General features: G+C 49.8%; 1 protein-coding gene across 11 annotated transcripts in view; it reads left to right on the top strand.

The window, feature by feature from the left end:
• Positions 1-19905, top strand: part of ERN1 (endoplasmic reticulum to nucleus signaling 1) — an 82491-nt gene that overhangs the window by 42718 nt on the left and 19868 nt on the right. For 9 of the 11 annotated variants that reach the window (XR_014078792.1, XR_014078793.1, XR_014078794.1 and 6 more), the window contains 9 exons: positions 2771-2804; positions 4047-4119; positions 6066-6138; positions 8607-8729; positions 10670-10771; positions 12020-12281; positions 13785-13863; positions 15089-15254; positions 18042-18160. Coding sequence is in view for 5 of the 11 variants with exons in the window: in XM_081576764.1 (XP_081432890.1) it covers positions 2771-2804; positions 4047-4119; positions 6066-6138; positions 8607-8729; positions 10670-10771; positions 12020-12281; positions 13785-13863; positions 15089-15254; positions 18042-18160 (1031 nt within the window). In the remaining 6 variants the exon portion in view is untranslated. Of the gene's footprint in view, positions 1-2770; positions 2805-4018; positions 4120-6065; positions 6139-8606; positions 8730-10669; positions 10772-12019; positions 12282-13784; positions 13864-15088; positions 15255-18041; positions 18161-19905 lie in introns of all 11 variants that reach the window. The other 2 variants (XR_014078797.1, XM_081576767.1) reach the window with 1 other exon arrangement.

Raw genomic sequence — 19905 nt, 5'->3', positions numbered from 1 at the left:
ATATTGTAATTATCCTCCAGTTTCCTATAGTATTTGAAAGGAAACCTTAGATTCAAATGATTCTTTAAGAAGAAAAATATGCAGAACGGGTCGTTGTTCCACATTTGCTTGCTGTGACATGCATGCAGCTCTGCAGATGTTTATTCCAGGGGCCCTATTTTACGAGTGAATGAGAAGGCGCCCCTCTTGGAGGTCATGTCCCCTTAAGCCTAGGAGAAAGCATGGCTCCTCAACCCTGCTGTAGGTGTCCACCTGCCCTTTCCTGGCTCCTGCCAGCAGCCTGTGTCTTAACTGGAACCTCTCTGGTGCAGGACACACTTGGGGACCTGAGGCCTCCATGTCAGATAAGCTGAATAAGCTCTAGAGAACCAGGAAAATCCACAGTAGAGGAGGAGACCCTGAGAGTGAGCAAACACTGACCAGCAAAGATAAGCTCAGGAACAGGCATTGAAACCCCCTCAGTGTCCACGTCTTGTTTTTGGTGAACAGCTTGGATTTGGTAGTGTCCCCTTCATCTCTGTTGATCTGCGGCACCTTTAAGTGGCCGGAACGAACCGAAAGGACGCCTTCCTCCTGCTGTGTTTTCTTGGAAACATGCCTTCTCGCTCTCCCTGGCGCGCTCAGATTCTGGGCTGCACTGGAGGCACTGGGTTATAATTGCTGCTTGTCTGTTTCAGGAGTGTGAGGGCTATGCGCCCTCATTTCCTGTCTCTTGCATCAGTCTGTTTGTGAGAGTGTACCGAGAGGTGATTAATGGGGACGATCACCATGTGCTAACCAACTGAAAGTTCCTCCTGTTTCCTGAAATGCTCTTGGTTTTAATGAATTGTTTGTTTGCTGCCCACAGACCACATGTGGCGTGCGCGCCTCTGTTGTTGTGAACACCGGTCCGCCTTCATGTGGGAGCTGGGCCTGCAAAGCAAAGTCAACACACGATAAGGCTTGAAAGGGTTTCCTTCATCTGAGAATCCCAGCTGACCCGGGGAATTAGACAGCTGCCTGTCACCATAAGCAGAGCCTGTATCCAGAGTCACATCACAGCATTTGCCGTCCTCGACCCTAGCTTTGAAGTTTTGTGGGCAGCATGGCTTATAGCCTGTGGGGTCCCAATGACTGGAAACACCTCATTGCTGTGTAGTCTCGTGCCTGGGATTTCAGCTCTGTTACAGTACTGCCGGGTCAGTGGCCTCCATCCACCCCGTGGACTCAGGATTGTCCTTGTGATCTGTGCCCAGGAGAAATTCTGTCACTCAGATGACGGCAAATATTGGGTTGACCAGACAGTTTGTTCGGGTTTTTATGTACCATCATGTGGACAAATCCGAACATCTTTTCGGCCAACCCAATATTAAAACGACTTGGAGGAAAAACTGTGTTTCCTATTTCAAAGGTAATGCCTACTTTTGTAGAAATTTGGGGAAATGTGGAAAAGGTGGGGAAGTCATTTATATTTCCAACAAAGGTAACTTACAATTTAGCACTGTTTTTGACCTTTCCATCTCATTTTTTTTTTTTTACACACATAGGTTTTTTTTTTTTTCCTCAGGTGCATTAATACTCTAGGTACAATGTTATTTTTTTCTCCTGAACATATATAGTTATAAAACTTTATAAGCCCTTTTAGAAGCCTTAAGAATCTCCCTGCAATTCAGGAGACCTGGGTTCGATGCTGGATCGGGAAGATCCCTTGGAGAAGGGACTGGCTACCCACTCCAGTGTTCTTGTCTGGAGAATTCCATGGACAGAGGAGCCTAGCAGGCTACAGTCCATGGGGTTGCAAAGAGTTGGACATGACTGAGCGACTGATACACTTTAGAAGTCTTAACTTTCTGCCAAGTGGACATTCCATAATTTAACCCCATCCCTGAACAGTTAGGTCATCTGTGATGCTACTGTGAGGATCTTTGTACAGAAAGCATTTTATATATTGTGTGTTGTTTTTAAACCAGACTTTAAAGACATGGAATTAATGGATCAAAGGGGATCAAGAAGAATGAACACTCAAAGGCTCTAAAGTCATAGTATTGCTGCCCCAAAGGGATGTATCCATTTAGCATCCAGTCAAATTCTCATCAACAGCAAAACTGCTTCTTAAGCCACAGTTTTGCTTTCCCAATGGAAATATCTAGCACCATGCCAGGTATCTGACCCAGAGATGGTTTAGGTTTAGAAGTCCTTAATGTGTCAGATAGTGACACTGTGACCCATTGTCCAACGTGGGTTGTCACTGTGCTTCCTTATATGTCCAGCCTCCAAGTCACAGGCATGTTTCCTGAGAGCAGTTCCATCCTGCCCTTAGCCCTCTCTCCAATCTCAGCGACGGTCCTAAGAGCTTGCATGAGTGATGCATGTGTGCGTATGTGTGTGCGTGCATGTGTGTGTACTCAGTCATTAAGTCGTGTCCAACTCTTGTGTAACCCCATGGACTGTAGCCCACCAGGCTCCTCTGTCCATGGGATTATCCCAGCAATAATACTCAAGTGGATTGCCATGCTCTCCTCCAGGGGATCTTCCCAACCCAGGGGTTGAACCTGCATCTCCTACATTGCAGGTGGATTCTTTACTGCTGAGCCACCAGGGAAGCACCCCCCCCGCCCCACCCCCAAGAGCCTACATTTGTGTTTTTGTGTGAGTTTTCTTAAGTGCCTTCACCTACGCTTTCTTGTGTAGATAAATTTATTGGTCTATCTTGTGAGCTGGTCCTGGGAACTCTAGGAATCTTGACATTTTAGAATCTGTCTGACAACGACTTTGTTGTTCTTTTGCACAGATCCAGTCCTGCAGGTTCCAACACATGTGGAAGAGTAAGTGTTCTGATTTGCTGCACTCTTCCCTTTGATTCATTTTCTGTTTTACTCAATCAGTGTTTATGAAGCTAGTTGCTGGGAGTACATGTATACATAGATATTAATATTAAGTAGAATGAGAACAACTGAGACATAGAAAAACTCATGGGTACTTTGGAAAAAGCCTGTGTTGGGAAAAGGCGGTCAGTTCCTTGAGGGGCGAGGTGGGGAGGCAGTGGTGTTAAAAAGCCTTCTTTGAGATGTAATTTAAGGTGAATTTTGAGCTTAAGCTTTCAAACTCCTCATAAGGGCTCAGGCAGCACTGTGCTAAACTGTGGAGAGGAGACATGAAAATGACTTGTTATTAGAGTGTGTGTGTTGGAGTAAAAGTTTGGATGGCATCTCTAAGAGCCTCAAATGATGCTCTAAACTGGGGAGAGAAAAGATTCAGCCAGGGGCTTCTGCATGACAAGTCATCATTCAGTGGTTAGCAGGTTAGCGTCACAAAAGAGCACCTTGAACCTGCTTCCTGAGAGGCAGCTGATGAGAACCTGACCCATTCCCTTGGCAGCTTCTTTCTCATGTCAGGCTTTCAGTGTCTGCTTTTATTGCCTCCTAAAAATAAATGTTTGTGGAACACCAAAGACACATTTGTTCTCCCTGTTTAGGTACCATGCCATGCTAGTAAACATTAATTGTTGGGGTTCTTTATGCAGCTGGACTTGGAAACTGAAAAGCAGGCTTGCTGGGTCCCTTTCCCCTATTGTACCTTTAGCCACTGTGCTTTGACCAAATGATGATTTACTCTTCTGTGGTTTTGGGCTAGTTTTCCACTGCAGGTTGGTGTTTTTTTTTTTTCCACGCCAAGTATAGTATAGACCAGGGGTCCCCAACCTCTGGGCTCTAATGCCTGATGATCTGAGGTGGAGCTGATGTAATAATAATAGAAATAAAGTGCACAATAAATGGAATGCACTTGAATCATCCCAAACCACACCCTCCCCCCAACCCCCCGCCCCACCGTCCATGGAAAAATGGTCTCCCACAAAACTGGCCCCTGGTACCAAAAAAGGTTGGGGACCATTGGAGTTTACCAGAAGGATATTTTATTATCTGTGGCTAAGATAAAAAAGAAGTGGATGGAATTGTTTTATACACATATACACACACCCCTCCCTACCAGTCATGGTTTTGCCTGGCTTTGGTATTTTATTCTGTGCCCTGGGCTGTAGTCTGTCACTAATGCTACTTGATCTACAGGCCTGCCTTCCTCCCAGATCCCAACGATGGCAGCCTGTACACGCTCGGGGGCAAGAACAATGAAGGCCTGACGGTGAGTGTGTTTATCTTCTTGGTGCTCCGGAGGTTCTAGGCCACTGACTTCAACCGCAGCTGTACATCAAGATCACCTGAGAACTTACAAAAAATTCTGGGATTCTGAATCAGGTGGTCCAGACTGGGGCCTGGGCAGAGGTGTCTTTTCACAGCTCCCTCAATGAGCTTTTAAATGTAGAGCCCAGAGTTCAAAAACACTAATCTGTACTAGCAGGTTCTCAGGGCTCAGCCAGCACACTGGAAGGATGTGATATTCCTTCAGGAACAGGACTCACTTTATCTAGTGATTATTATTAGTATCATTTTTTTTTTTTTTAATTTTTTGGCCACCTGGCATGCAAGATCTTAGTTCTCTGACCAGGGATCAAACCCATGCTCCCTGCAGTGGAAGCGCACTCTTAACCTCTGGACCACCAGGGAAGTCCCTAACTTTAGTGATTCTTAATTTGGGGGAGGGGTGTAGTTTGCAACACTGTATACTCTCCCAGTAGACATCCCCTTGGTGGGGGTAGGGGGGCTATATTCCATTCCCACCTCCATTTGAGAATAGACCAGTGGTTCACAACCTTAGCTGCACATTGTAATAACCTGGAGATCTCTAAAAAATACTGTATAGGTCCCAATCCCAAAGTTCCCCTTTGATTGACCTAGGTCATCAGAATTTTTTTAAAAAGCTCCCCAGAAAGAGAATTTAGAAATGGGCCCACACATATGGTCATCTCCACAGCAGAGGTGTAGAAACTGTGCCCAGAGAGGTGAAGGAATGTGCCCAAGGCCAGAGCACCAGGTGGAGGGGGGGCCCCATGAACCCCCACCTTCCAGAGGCTGCTCTTGCCACCATCTGCAAACCGCTTGGTGTGGTTTAGCAGCTCCAAGAACGTGGTTTCCAGCCTGGGCCTCGAATCAGGAGGCCAAGGTGGCCGCACTCAGCCAGACCCTGCAGACTGGAAAACACTCCAGACTGAAAACCTTGCAACATTCTAATCCTGGGAAACATCTGGAAGAAGCCCAGTCAGGATAGCCTCTCCAGGGCATATTTTTTCTGCTAAGGCTTAAACATTGGGATGATGGGAAAATCCGCATTATTGGTTCCTGAAAATTCTGTTGACTTTGCTTCCTTGGCAAGAAAGGTGACAGTTGTCATGAGGCAGGCATCCACGGGATGGTTTCAGGAACACAGAATGTTCCAAAAATAAAGTGTTCTGAAACAAACTTGAACCCAAAGAGCTTGTCAGATGTCAGCTGTCAACTCTGAAGGATCGGTTCTTATGATGAAATGCAGCTGAAACATGCGGACTGCTCTGAGTTTCTTTCCCCGGCACCTACCATAACTTCCTTTTAATACCAAAAAGCCCAGTCTTCTTCCGTTTTTCAGTAGGAGAATTCGTTGCTAGAGAAAACACCAAAACTTCTCTTCCTTCCCCAAACTCCTGTGTTGCCCACAGACTGATGGCTTCTCCTTTCCCTCAAGGCCGCCCTTCAGGATAGTCTCCTGGTTGACTCCCACTCTGAGGAGTGTTTTCTACTCCCGTCAAAGCAGCTCTGGGACAATTTTCCAAGGCAGGGCAATTCTCCCTCTGCCCCGCCCCCAACCCTTAGGATTTCAAAGATTGTGTAGTTCTCTCCATATTTGTGTGTCTTTTCAGAAAAGGTCAAAGAGCTCCAGAAGGGCTCTGGACTAGAGACTTCCAGGGGACGTGTCACATAAAAGAACCAGTGTGTCCGGCACCCAGGACCTGGAAGCCAAGGGCTTGCCCACAGTGTGCAGGGAGCCTAGGGTGCCCCCTTGCCCTTGGTTTCCAGTTAGGAAAACTCCCACGTACCATCTCTTTTTAGCAGAATTGGGTAACAGACTGCAGTGAAGTTGTAATCATTGCACAAGACCTTGCTAACTTTTTTTTGCTTTGCTTTTTTGTTTTTTTTTTCCTTTGGTTTGTTTTAAAGAAACTTCCCTTTACGATCCCTGAGTTGGTGCAGGCATCTCCATGCCGAAGTTCAGATGGCATTCTCTACATGGGTAAGAGGTCCTGACGCTGATCCCTTTTGAAAGCGAATGCCACAATCTGGGAAGGTGGCGGGTCTGAGAGAGAGATGTGTGAACAGTCACTCCTCTACCCACCCTTCTAGGGAAGGCCTTTCTTGCCTCAGTTGTGCTGGTTCAGGCCAAGATTAGCTGACCAATTAAGAAAGGATTCCCCCCGCCACCCCACTTGGGAGCAGACCTGACACCATTAATATGGTTACTCATTTAACAAGCTTTTAGCTGCTGTGTTGACCTACCCCTGCGATTTACAGATTGCAACATACCCAGAAGCAACTGGATGAAATTTAAAGTGAATTACAATAGTCTGAGCCAAGAAAGGGAAGCCAGGCTCTGCCTATTAATTATAGGGCTTTCTTAGTATTTCCTGCTATCAGAATATTGGATAAAAACAGCACTTAACAGCTTGCTTAGATAAGCCACCTTCATACCTGCAGGGGTCACGTCTTTCAAAGCATCAGATCAGCTGCTTTTCTTTGGCCAGGTTGCTGCCAAAATGTCAATAAAAATGCATTTGTGACACAAAGGAGAGCTGTATTTATCTTGAAAGCATAGTAGTAATAATATCCTGTATTTATAAAGCAGTTTTCTTTCTGAGGAACTGAAAGTGCTTACGGCCTGTCATGCCTCGGGAGCTTTTTATGTGTGTTTCTGGGTCTCAAGCACAGGCCCTAGCTGGATTTTAAGTCTTTGTCTAAGGAGACTGGGGCTCTTCTCTCCACACCTTTAGAATGAGGAAGCCCCTGGCTCAGGGATTCAGGGGAAATGATCAACACAGGCTTTCTCTGCTCTAAGCCATGCCCGGGCCCCTCTGAACATCTTCTCACCATCTGTAGTCACTGTTATCTGGCTGATCTTCCACCTCTGACCAACAGTTCGTCACTTAGGGTGCATTTAAAGTTGTGACAGTTGCCCTGACCCATCCATTAAAGTGGTCGCTGGGTCATGCAGACTGTCACGGTCCTTGTAGTAACCAGAAGGGTGCCCGGGACAGACAGAAAGGGATCCTGGCCACAGCTGTCAGGTAATGTTTTATCTCCATCTTCAGATCTTTTTCATATTAAGATTTGTCACTGGGAGCAGGAAGTTAGGATCCGTGGTCAAACTTCAGACATGCAGAATGGCACGTATGCTCCCTCTGTTAGAACTAGGTGTAGCTTTAGCAGATTCACGTGCCCTGTGAGCTTGGTGGCATCTCGGTACTTGGCTTCCAAGAGTCCCCTGAAATAGGAAACATGGCCAATAAGGGAGGAAGAAATGAGTGAGCAGAGAGAAGGCTTGTCTTTGGAAGACAGACCTCACAAAACAGAAATGTGCACATCACAGTGAAGGTGTTGACCTTCAGGCAGGAGCTGTGTTTATTATGAAATCATGGTGGAAATAATACCCTGTATTGGGCTTCCTCGGTAGCTCAGTGGTAAGGAATCCATCTGCCAATACAGGAGACACGGGTTCCATCCCTGATCCGGGAAGATCCCACCTGCCTCAGAGCAACTAATCCCGAGCACCACAACTATTGAGCCTGTGCTCTAGAGCCCGGGGGCTGCAACTACTGAAGCCCATGTGCTCTAGAGCCTGTGATCTGCAGCAAGAGAAGCCACTGCAATGAGAAGCCTGTGCACTGCGACTAGAGAAAGCCTGCACGCAGCAATGAAGACCCAGCACAACCAAAAATAAATAAACAGATAATAAAATTATTAAAACAATACGGAGTATTTATAAAACAGCTTTCTTAGGAACTTGCCATTACCAGGATCCCCTGGTGTATGTAACCATAGGTTTGAGTTTTCCTAATTGTGTTGTTTGGCTACGCTGTCCACCAGTTCATACCTTTTAATCAGCTGACCGAGAGGAGGGGTGTAGCGTGTGGCTGGGGAGTCACTTACTGGTCAAGGCCGAGATAACTTTGGCCTCATTAGCACATGGTTGCCACCAACTCTAGTGCACAGTCACAGTTACCAGCTAATTAGAGTTATAAAACAGTGTCTGTAGATCCTCTTTACGTGAGGGCTCATTAGTAGGGATGTTGAGATGTGTGAATGATGGTTACCAGGGAGATGAGCCCCGGGTACATTTCTAGATTTATATAGATCCTAGTCTATGGGAAAAGGTTTGTCTTAACAGGCCAGATTTTTCATATTTAAGGCTACTCATCAGAGCAATAAGATCTGTGAGTTGTTATGTTATTAGGCATGGAGAAATGTTTGTACCACGACTAGGTTATTAAGTTGTTATAGAACCCAGTGGCCCAAGAAGCTTTATTATCTGCCCATTACCATTAACCTGGTCACCCACAGAGCATCAAAGAAGTGTCTTCAACATCGTGAGAATCTCAGGCCTGTTTCTCAGCTCAGAGAGCATCTTGGGCTGCTGATTTGGTGGGGATATTTCTTTTTTCCATGTTGAGTAAGTGTTAACCACCAAGTGTCCTTGTGACCTTGCAGGTAAAAAGCAGGACATTTGGTATGTTATCGACCTCCTGACGGGGGAGAAGCAGCAGACCCTGTCATCAGCCTTTGCAGACAGCCTCTGCCCATCAACCTCTCTTCTATATCTGGGGCGAACAGGTAACAAGGAACCTTTGATTATGTACAGCCTGCCTGATTGCGAACAATGACCTGAAATAGCCTTCCCTTGGGGTCTCTGCCTCCAGGCTTCATTCTCTAGAATGCACCCAGAGTGGTCTGGTCCACACACAGGTTTCCATGTTGTTCCCCTTTATGAGACCCCCTGGGAGCTCCCCATTGCCCAAGGATTATGAAGCTCCTATGATATAGCTCCCACCTCTGTGGCTGCCCGCTCTCAGCCTCAGCTGTTCACACCACCCAGCTGTTCACACTGCCTATCGCTGGCCCTTTCCAGGCATCAGCAGCAGCCTCCCCACTACACCATCTCCCACCTTCTCTCTCTTCAGCCTCCTCCTCCTTCTCAACTCTTTTTTTTTAATTAGTTTATTTATGTATTTTTTAAGTTTACAATATTGTATTTGTCTTGCCATACATTGACATGAATCCACCAGGGGGGTACATGTTTTCCCCTTCCAGAACTCCTTCTCAACTCTTGTCGCCAAGCGTTTCTAAATCGTATTTGCCCCCCGCAGCTAGACTCTTGGCTTCCTGAGGGCAGGACTTGGTCTTGTCCGCCTGCTGAGTCTCCACACCTGGCACGATGCTGACACGTGGCGGGGGCTCAGAGGCTGCACCGAGGGAATGGGTGGGCGGGGCTGCCCTTTCCTCCAGGGACCCGCCTTCCAAATTTCACAGGTGCAGCCCTGACCTATACTGCTGCTCCATAAGAGCTGTGGAATGGACAGCTGAAATAGAGCTACAAGGGGAAGCAGGTCTATGGAGGATCACCTTGAATCTTTCTGCGGCCTCACAGGAGGGTCTTACAGCCTCATCTTTGATTTGATCTTGACCCCTGAAGCCGTTTTTTTACTGGAAGCACCTGAACCTGATCTTCACCCTAAGGCCTTTTTCTTTTAATTAATTAATTTGTTTTGGCTGTGCTGGATCTTTGCTGCAGTGTGTGGGCTTTCTCGAGTAGCAGCAGATGGGGGCTACCCTTCCTTACAGTGCAGGGGCTTCTCATAGTGATGGTTTCTCTTGTGGAGCACAGGCTCTAGGGTGCATCGGCTTCAGTAGTTGTGGTGCACAGGCTTAGTTGCCCTGCAGCATGTGTGATATTAGTTCCCAGACCAGGGATTGAACCTGTGTCCCCTGCATCAGCAGGCAGATTCTTAACCACTGGACCACCTGCGAAATCCCGCCCTAAGGCCATTTTTTATGTTGAGAGTCTTTTCCAGCTGGAGCATCAGTCCTGGACTCTCTATATTTCCTCTACATTCAACTTGAAAATGGAATGGTTTCCTCTTTAGCTTATCGACCTTGTGTCATACCACACGCAGTTAAGAGAAACCATTTGGCGTGTTCTGCATTCTGCCTGGAAATCTCCTTAGTCAGAGCCACAAGTTCATTACTTGCTTAAATCTTTCTATTTTTCAAGTTATGGCAAGAAGTGGTCTTAACTAATAACTGTGTCACCACCACCTAACCTGAGTCATCGTTTTCAGCTCCCATCAGCTGTTCCCTTACTGCTCTTCCAGCCTCCGTCTGCCTCCCAGTCCCAAAGTCAGTGCCGCATGTTTTAGGTTTCTGTTATGGCACCATCCCACATCTAGGTACCGATGTCTAACGTCCGCTCTCTATTGCTGTATTGTAAACCACCTGCAAACTTAAGCAGCTTAAAACAACAGCAGGACATGGCTCATGATTCAGGAGCCTTGAGTTCAACGGCATAGCATGGCGGCCATCTCTGCTCCGCAGGCAGTGGGCCGGGTTCGCTCATGCGTCTGAGACTCCAGTCCTCTCTCTCCCCATGTGGACAGCCTGGACTATCTTCCACGCTGTTTAGGGAGGATTTGTCTGTTGTAATTTAGAGGAGGTCAGCACCTCTGCAGGTGTCATGGCCCCTCCAGGTCACAGGCTGCTGTGTGTTCCCCACTCAGAGTACACCATTACCATGTACGACACCAAAACCCGCGAGCTACGGTGGAACGCCACCTACTTCGACTACGCAGCCGCGCTGCCCGAGGACAACGGGGACTACAGTAAGTAGAGGGCCCCAGCCTCCCTGGCATGGCGAGGTCAGGTGGGTGCTTATGACCTGTGGGGAGACGAGGGTTCCAGAAAACTGAATTTCCTTTTAGGACCTTCTTGGTCATCAGATTTTGGACTTTCCATGAACTTGTAGTAAATACTTGAACAGTCAATGGGGTTTTTGTTTGTTTTTGTTTTTGTTTTTCTTTTTTTTGGCTGTACCACATGGCTTGCAGGATCTTAGTTCCCCGACCAGGTATTGAACCCAGACCCCCTGCAGTAAAAGTATGCGTTCTAGCCACTGGACTGCCAGGGAATTCCCTTTTATTTATCTATTTTTTAATAGCCAGTGTTGAAAGCAGGGGCCTGGGCGAGAAGTATGGAGGGAACCCAGGTAAAACAGTGGCGAGTTTACCACGAGAAGAGGGAGGATACACTTTGTAGAGTCCCTCTGTGTCGCAGGAGTTGACTATAAGCCCATGGGAAGCAGAATTAAATGTCAGTTTGATATGAACAACCACCTCCATAACTGTGGCTAATTCCCAAGTTATTTCTCTAGGAAACATTCCCCCAACTCAAATGAAAACTAAAAGCCAGTTTTGCCATCTTAACACTGGTACCTGAAAGTCTGACAGATGTCCTCTGGGGTCTCATGTGGGCAGTGTCAGTGGTCAGCCCTGACTGTCCAGCTTGATTGGTAGCTTTGAAAGGATGGCTGTAAAATGCCAGGTTCACAGGGTTTCCTCTGGTTCTCTTCTCTGCACTATTTACTCTGTGTGTGTGTCAGTCACTCAGTCATGTCCGACTCTTGGACTGTAGCAACCCCATGGACTGTAGCCCACCAGGCTCCTCTGTCCATGGAATTCTCCAGGCAAGAATACTGGAGTGGGTTGCCATTCTCTTCCCCAGGGGATCTTCCCGACCCAGGGATGAAACCTCTGTCTCCTGCACTGCAGAGAGATTCTTTACCATCTGAGCCACCAGGGAAACCCACTAATTGACTCGAGTTACCAAGTGAAGAAAGAACACCGCCAACTGAGAGGGTGACCCTGTCTCCCGTTTGTAAACCAGGCAGCTCTCGCTGTCGTCGAGCCTGAGCAGATTCATTGGAAGCCAGGAGAGCTGTTGGGAGGCATTCTGAGAACACTCCAAAAGGCCTGTTTCCTCTGGCCGGGTAACTGCAGCTTGGCAGGAGTACGGAGGATGTGGTTGCAAGTTGAGGTGAGACTTGACACGCTGTGTTTATCTGATCCGTACAGAGATGTCCCACTTTGTGTCCAATGGCGATGGGCTGGTGGTGACGGTGGACAGCGAGTCTGGGGACGTCCTGTGGATCCAAAACTACGCTTCCCCCGTGGTGGCCTTTTACATCTGGCAGCGCGAGGGTCTGCGGAAGGTGATGCACATCAACGTCGCTGTGGAGACCCTGCGCTACCTGACCTTCATGTCAGGGGAGGTGGGGCGCATTACCAAGTGGAAGTACCCGTTCCCCAAGGAGACGGAGGCCAAGAGCAAGCTGACGTGAGTCCAGGGCTCGGGGCGGAAAGGGGGCAGCCGTGGCCCTGGCATTCTGGTCCCGCAGTGGCGTGCTGGACCATGTCCTGGGCGCCAGGGCTTGGGGCAGACACTCCTGAAGCCATGAGGAATATAAACAGCCAAGAACAGCTTGTTCAGAAACCTCAGAATCGTAAGTGGGTACCCCTGGATGCTTCAGATTCTTGAATATTAAATAAATTGAAATCATGGGTGCTAGGGTGCTTAGTCACTCAGTCCCGTCCAACTCTTTGCGACCCCATGGCCTGTAGCCCACCAGGTTCCTCTGTCCATGGGATTTCCCAGGCAGGAATACTGCAGTGGGTTGCCATTTCCTTCTCCAGGGGGTCTTCCCAACCCAGGGATTGAACCCTCATCTCCTGTATCTCCTGCATTGCAAGCAGATTCTTCACCCGCTGAGCCATTGGGGAAGCCAAAATTATGGGAGGATATAGGAAAGAGACTGCCAGTATAACTACTGTACAATTAAATCTATCTCTGGTGGTGGGAATACGGGAGAGGTTATTTATTTTTTAGCTTTCTGTATTTTCCAAAAATTTTTTTGTAAGTTGTATTTGCTTTAACAATCAGGAAAAAAGTGTCAGAGTATGTGTGTGTCTAAGACTCAGGCCCGTTTCTCCACCCCTGCCTGTGAACAGCCTGTAACCTGGTCACTTAGCCTTGATGAGCCTCAGTTTCCCATTTTGCCGAGCCGTGGAGAAGATCAAGTGAGCGTGAAATGTTCTGAGTTCATAGCACTGTTCAGATAAGATGTTTGTTGAGAGAGGTTTAGAGAATTTAGTGGGTGACCCACCCCCAAGACTGGCTGTTGATAGTAACCCTGGTTAGCAGGGTTTGGACGTGCAGCCTCGTGTGTTCACACTCAGGATGACCACATACAAAAGCCAGGTCCCCTCCCCTCCTCGATGCCCCCGACAGGGACAGACCACCCACCAGAAATCTCACCCAGTTGGCATTTCCTGTGCACCCTCTTTGCTTCAGGCGTTCAGATAAGACTTTTCTCCAGGCTTCTGTAGAACCTCTAGAATCTTTAGGAGTCCACAAGCCATCATGGTGGGGATTCTGGTGGCAGGTCAGTCGTCAAAGCATGCTGGCCGGGCCGTCTTAGAGGCTGTGGGGTGGCTGCACGCATTCCAGCCTTCAGTCTCTTCTGGGTGATCACTGCTCAGGGTCCCTTCTGAGGGCAGAAGCGGGGATGGGCCAGTGCAGACCCGCCATTTGCAAATGAGGAAACCCAGGCTGCAGGCAGGTGGCCCGTCAAAGGCATCAGTGACATCAGGGCTCGTGGTCCCGCTCTCCTCAGGCCGAGGGCAGTCCCCTTGCCTCTCACCCTCTCCATGCTCAGAGCTCAGGGGTTCATTGCTTCTTCTTAGGGGTGGTAGTCAGGGCTGTGACTCTCTCCAGAAAGCCCCCTTTTGTGGGTCCGGAGATTAAATGACAGTGGAATGCATGTATCTGTTTGTCTCCTAGGCCCACCCTGTACGTGGGGAAATACTCCACCAGTCTCTACGCTTCCCCCTCGATGGTACACGAGGGCGTCGCCGTTGTGGTAAGTCCACTCTGGGGGCTGGAGGGGATGGGGCTCACAGAGGCAAGCTCGAAGCACTCCTGTTCCATTTCAGCAAAGAACAACTGAATGATATACAAACATCTTGTGAAGGACACAAGACACACATCCTAAATCCTCAGAGATAATTTGTGCACGTACCGCGTTCTACCTCACGAGCCGAGTCTTGTGACTAAGGCAGCCTCCTGGGCCTAGGAAGCCCCGGTTACTCCCCTTGGCTTTCGGAGTCAAGTCTAGACTCCCCAGCTGGGGTTCAGGTCCCCTGCAGGCCAGCCCCGCGGTGCCCGATCGCCCCACAGCTGGTGTCACTGTGGGGGCTGTGCTGTCCCTCTCCCCCCTGAGTTCCAAGAGTTTCCCGTCCGTCTTTCTCAGCCCTTGTTCGGGCTGTGCCTCACACTCCAACTGCACTCCTGTCTTCCCTTTCCCCCCTCAAGTCCTGAGCATCCTTCAGTGACTAGTTCAGCCTCCTCCAGCCTTGCCAGGTCGCCTCAAGCCCCCCGTCTCTCAGAGTCTGAGGCATCACCGTCGGGGCTGCTGTTTTGGTCCTTACGGTGTTTGAGCTGTTTGGTTGGCATCTCCTGTCTTCCCAGTGAGTCTGTCAGCTGCTCAGGACTGGGCCTGCCAGGGTCCAGTGGTGCCCGAGCCAGCACTGGGCTCGCTGCTGGAGCATTCGCACCCCGGTCACCTATACCATGTGTGAATTCCATCGCTTATATCTGCTTCTCACAGTAGCCTCGTGGAATTCCACACACACCCTTCCTGTTCCCCTGTTCCCAGATTTAAAGATATGTCCACATTTCAAAAGACATCCAAGGGACTTCCCTGGCGTCCCAGTGGTTAAGGCTCCACGCTTCCCCTGAAGGGGGCACAGATTCGATCCCTGGCTCAGGAACTAAGATCCCACATGCCGCACAGTGTGGCATAAATAAATAAATTAAACGATAGCCAAATTTTAAAAGACATCAAGGCAGCATTGTCACATCCTGGGGGAAGGGCTGCTCCTGCCCCATTTTGGGGCCTTTGGGTCCTGCTCTGCCTTCCCAGAGTTGGTGATGGACAGGGAAGCCTGGCGTGCTGCAGTCCATGGGGTCACAAAGAGTCGGACACAACTGAGCAGCTGAACTGAACTGCCTTCTCAACCAGCCCTGCACAGGAACACTGCTGTCCTCCCGGCCGCCCCTAGCCTCACTCCGGTCTGTCTTCACAGCCCCGGGGCAGCACCCTTCCTTTGCTGGAAGGCCCCCAGACCGACGGTGTCACCATCGGGGACAAAGGAGAGTGTGTGATCACGCCCAGCACGGACCTGAAGTTCGACCCCGGGCTCAAAGGCAAGAGCAAGCTCAACTACCTGCGAAACTACTGGCTGCTCATCGGTAAGTCAGCTCCTCGGGGCGCCGGCGATGACCTGCTGCCTCCTTGTGGCCAAGAGACGACATTGCCAGTCACAGCCCTCAGCTCCGTGCTCGGTGCCTGTCCACGCTGGTCTTTCAGACCGTGGACTACTGCACCCCCAAAGAAAAGAAACAGGCTAGCCGTATTACCAAGTCAGTTCTCAGAAATCATTTGACTAACGTTCCAAAACTCCAGTACTAAAATTGCAAGCTCTGTGCGGTGATTTGACACGTGCTGGATGTCTGTGCCAAGCACTTTCGAATATTTCCTTATTTCCCACAAATGACCCCTTTGCAAGGTCGGCACCCTTGTTATATCCAGTTAAGAGTTGAGGAAACAGGCATCCTCCGTGGAAGAATTCACTTGGGAGTTGGTGTGGGCGAGCAGGAGGGGTTGGAGAGGAAAGAGTTGAAGACCCAGGAGGGACTGAGGGTGGAAGAGTCAGAGGCTGGACTGAGGTCCAGGAGCCACAGCAGGCAGAAGTCCCGGGGGTGTGGGATGGTCTATTTTCCCTTCTCTTCCGTTTCTGCTGCCATCCCTGCTGGCGCCCAGGCTTGGAGGCCCCTGTGAGTCAGTGTGACCGAGGAAGGCAGAGGTGACAGGAGCTGTTGGCGAGCATCCCAAGGAATTAGAGCAAGACGGAGTTGTCTTGATCAGATTTGCCCTTCCTGTTCGGCGTCCACTCCCCGATTCTGCCGTTTCCCAGCCCCAGAGGGGGTGCAGTACAGGGGCTGATGAACTTTCTCCCCACCGTTTTCTCCCAGTGCTCGTTCAGACTGGGACCAGGGCAGAGAAAGAGGTCAGGCCTGGGGCGCCGGGAAAGGGAGGTGGAGCCGCCTAGGAGCCTGCAGGCCTGGGAGGCAGCCAGGCAGTGGCATCTGGATGGGGGATTACTCTAATTACTTGGGACGCTGGCCAGAGACACAGCTCCTGTCACCTCTGCCTTCATCGGTCACACTCCCTGCCTTCAGGTGTCATCTCTCCCTTTACACACCAAGGAGGGAGGTGTAACTGGGTATCACAGGGAGGAAGCTAGATGTCCTGGAGCCCCCATGGGTCCCTTTGCGGTCATCCAGGCCTTGTTGTTCTTTGTTCATCCTGACTCCTTGTAGCCATTCTTCTGGTTATTATTTTTACCAAATAATGGGCATAGGAGATAACAAAATAATTCTACCCTTTTTTCTGAACAGATGTAGTTTGGAAAGCATGTTGAGAATGGGCCCAAAGTGGAGGAAAGAAAGAACTGATGGGCAGAGACTGTTAAAATCACAGGGCCACTTGGTTTTATATTGTGGTTACGGGGTGCACTGACTGTCTACCAGTGGTTAAGAATGAAAAAATTATTGGAAACTGGACTTCCCTGTGGGTCCAATGGTTAAGAATCCGCCTGCTAATGCAGGGGACATGGGTTCGATCCCTGCCCCAGAAAGATCCCACGTACCTTGGGGCCACTAAACCCGTGCACCACAACTGCTAGAGCCTGTGCGCTTAGAGCCTTTGCTCTGCAACCAAAGAACCCATCACAGAGAGAAGCCCACGCACTGCCCCCACTCCCCACAACTGGAGAAGGCCCAAGTGTAGCGACAAAGACCCAGCCCAGCCAAAGATAAAATTAAAAAAAAAAAGTTACTGGAAACTGAAGAAATGTATATGTGAGACCATGAAAGATCCAGAAAAAAAGTCTTCGTGGCTCTGTTGAAAAGTGAGAAGACCGGGTCCTGTTCGCACAGAAATGTTTCAGGATCTCACTGTCGTGTTTGCAGCACAGCCGGTTCAGAGTGCCCTCCGTGATGTTGCTAAAGGCTCCGCTAGGGGAAGGCCTGTTTATAAGGACTGTGAGCAGAAGAGGGGATTCGGGCTCATCACAGTGTGTGGGGAGGTGCCCGTCAAGGGATAGGACTTGGAACCCTGAGAGCAGCGAGCAGAGCACCACAGCGCAGGGTGGCATGTGGAGAGGCAACCTCACTCCTCTTAGCTTGAGGGTCTCCTGTTCGCGAGCCTCAGAGGTACCTGGAGACACTCTTGGGTCAGATCCCTGGGCCCCACTGGCAAGTGTGAGTCAGAGATCTGAAGCAGGCAACCGGTTCAGGAAATCCTGCCGTCTCAGTGTTCCTTGAAAGATGAGGGGAACTTGATGGTAGCTCAAAACAAACCTAGGCTTCCCTTAATGAGCCGTGTTGATGGTGTAGATAGAGAACTGACCTAGAGAGAGAGTTGAAGGGGATTTCTGCAGATGAGAAGTATTCATGGCTCTGACTAGTTCTTGGGGGTTCCCCTGGGAGCTCAGATGGTAAAGAATCCACCTGCAATGCAGGAGACCCGAGTTAGGGAAGATCCCCTGGAGAAGGGAATGGCAATCCACTCCAGTATTCTTGCCTGGAGAATCCCATGGACAGAGGAGCCTGGCGGGCTGTAGTCCATGGGATTATAAAGAGTTGGACACGACTGAGCACACACACACACATGCGTGTGCACACTTGCACCTTGCTCTGAATGCGTCCTGGACATCCCAGCCCTTCTCATGACAGGGCCACGTCTTTGCTCCTTATTGTGAGATTCAGAATACTGCATTCATGGCCTTCGAAGGTAAAAGCTCTGTCTTGGTGGAATTCCTCCAGTCCCCAGCTCTCACTTTCTCTCCCTTTACACACCTGAGCACCTGCATTGTGGGCCGCTCTCTGGGTGGCGACTGATGTCTCAGTTGAGCGTCAAGTGCGACCACCACGTGGGGAAACCATTCTCATTAGAGGCCATGCTTCCTCTCGCAGGACACCACGAAACCCCACTGTCCGCGTCCACCAAAATGCTGGAGCGCTTCCCCAACAACCTACCCAAACACCGGGAGAACGTGATTCCCGCCGACTCGGAGAAGAAGACCTTTGAGGAGGTGAGTGGGGACATAGACCGTCAGGCACCGGCCCCCGAGTCAGGGGCTGGGGGATAAGGCGCTTGTCCTGCCTTTAGGGCCTGCAGTCCACTCAGGAGGGGCAGGAGTACAGGAGAATCCACAGCAGACAAAGTTCTGAGGGCTGACGTCAGGGAGGGGGCCTGTGGGAGAGGCGGTGGGCGTGCTGGAAGGAAGCAGGCAGAGGTGAAAGCCCGGAGAAGGGTTAACCCTGCTCATCCAGCTCCAGGGCTGAGGAGACAGCCTGACGGGATTGTAGGATGCCCGGCAGGGAGCCGTGGGAGACATGGTCATGTGACCACACAGGAGCCATGTTCCAGGCCGGGCAGTGAGGGGAGAGCTGGCAGAGAGAGCAGGTGGGAGACTGAGGTGTTCTCAAGCCAGTCATGGCCTGCTCTGGCCGCTGGGTCTGGCGGGGCCCCAGGGCACCTGCTGAGTGGGTGTAGGGCAGTCGGGAAGCCCGCCCGATGGTGGCAGCCCTGAGGCTCTGCCCAGGTCACCCTCCTGAGCCCCGGGAAATGGAGCCTGCTGTCAGGGTCTCAGCCAGAAGCAGACGACCACCCAAACTAGGATGATTCGAGGGGGGTTTCCTTCACACCATGGGCAGTTCTGGGGTTCTCGGAGCATGCTTGAACCTGAAGCCAGTGGGGAGGGAGTGGAGCCTGGAGCTCCAGCGAAGACACTCGGCAGCCCCACAGAGCTCCAGCCCTGTCTCATCTGCTGGTGGAAGCCAGGGGGCGGGGAGACCATCGCTCTGCCCATGTGCTCGGCCTCTGGGGCACAGAGCAGGTGTGGAGGCTGCCAGAGGGTGGGAGCTGGGGGTCAGGGTCCAGAGGTGGGAGCTGGGGGTGGGGGTCAGGGTCCAGAGGTGGGGGCTGGGGGTGGGGGTCCTATGACTGAGAAGGGCCTGTGGGCAGGGCCAGAGAAAGAGGGGAGTAACTGGCTGATGTGGGGCGGGCTGTGATCATATCAAATTCACATTAGAGATTTAGATTTTTATCCAGAGAGAAACAGAAAGAATATCACACGGACGTTTAAGATTTCTGGGATATGCTGAGTTGTCCCTCATCTCCGGAGGCAGCCAGGTTGAAGAGGGATCAGAGCCCTAAAATCTGGATCTGATTTTGATCTGATTAAAGCCAAGCATATATGTTATTAAACACCTAGAAAACAAAAGTTTTTTAAAAAGAAAATTAAACAATACCCTTAAACTAACACCCAGAGATGGCCGTTGTTGAGATTTTCCTATATAATCGTTCCGTCTTGAGCAAAGAGTCCTTTGAAAGTCCATTAAAATACTCTGGGGTGCATTTGTCTGGTATTAAGACTAGCTTTTTATTTTATTTTTTTTTTTCATTTTTTTAAATTTTATTTTAAATAAATTTATTTATTTTAGTTGGGGGCTAATTACTTTACAATATTGTAATAGTTTTTGCCATACATTGACATGAATCAGCCATGGGTTTACATGTGTTCCCCTTCCTGGGCCCCCCTCCCCCCTCCCTCCCCATCCCATCCCTCTGGGTCATCCCATTGCCCCGGCCCTGAGCCTTTGTCTCATGCATCGAACATGGAATGGTGTTCTGTTTCACATATGATAATATACGTGTTTCAATGCTATTCTCCCATAACATCCCACCCTCACCTTCTCCCTCTGAGTCCATAAAATTGTTCTATGCATCTGTGTCTCTTATTCTGTCTCGCATATAGGGTTATCGTTACCATCT

The sequence above is a fragment of the Giraffa tippelskirchi genome, chromosome 3 (genome assembly GCF_054371585.1).
Source record: "Giraffa tippelskirchi isolate mGirTip1 chromosome 3, T2T-mGirTip1v1.2.pri, whole genome shotgun sequence".
Lineage (NCBI taxonomy): Eukaryota > Metazoa > Chordata > Mammalia > Artiodactyla > Giraffidae > Giraffa > Giraffa tippelskirchi.
This window is presented reverse-complemented; position numbering and strand designations above follow the sequence as displayed.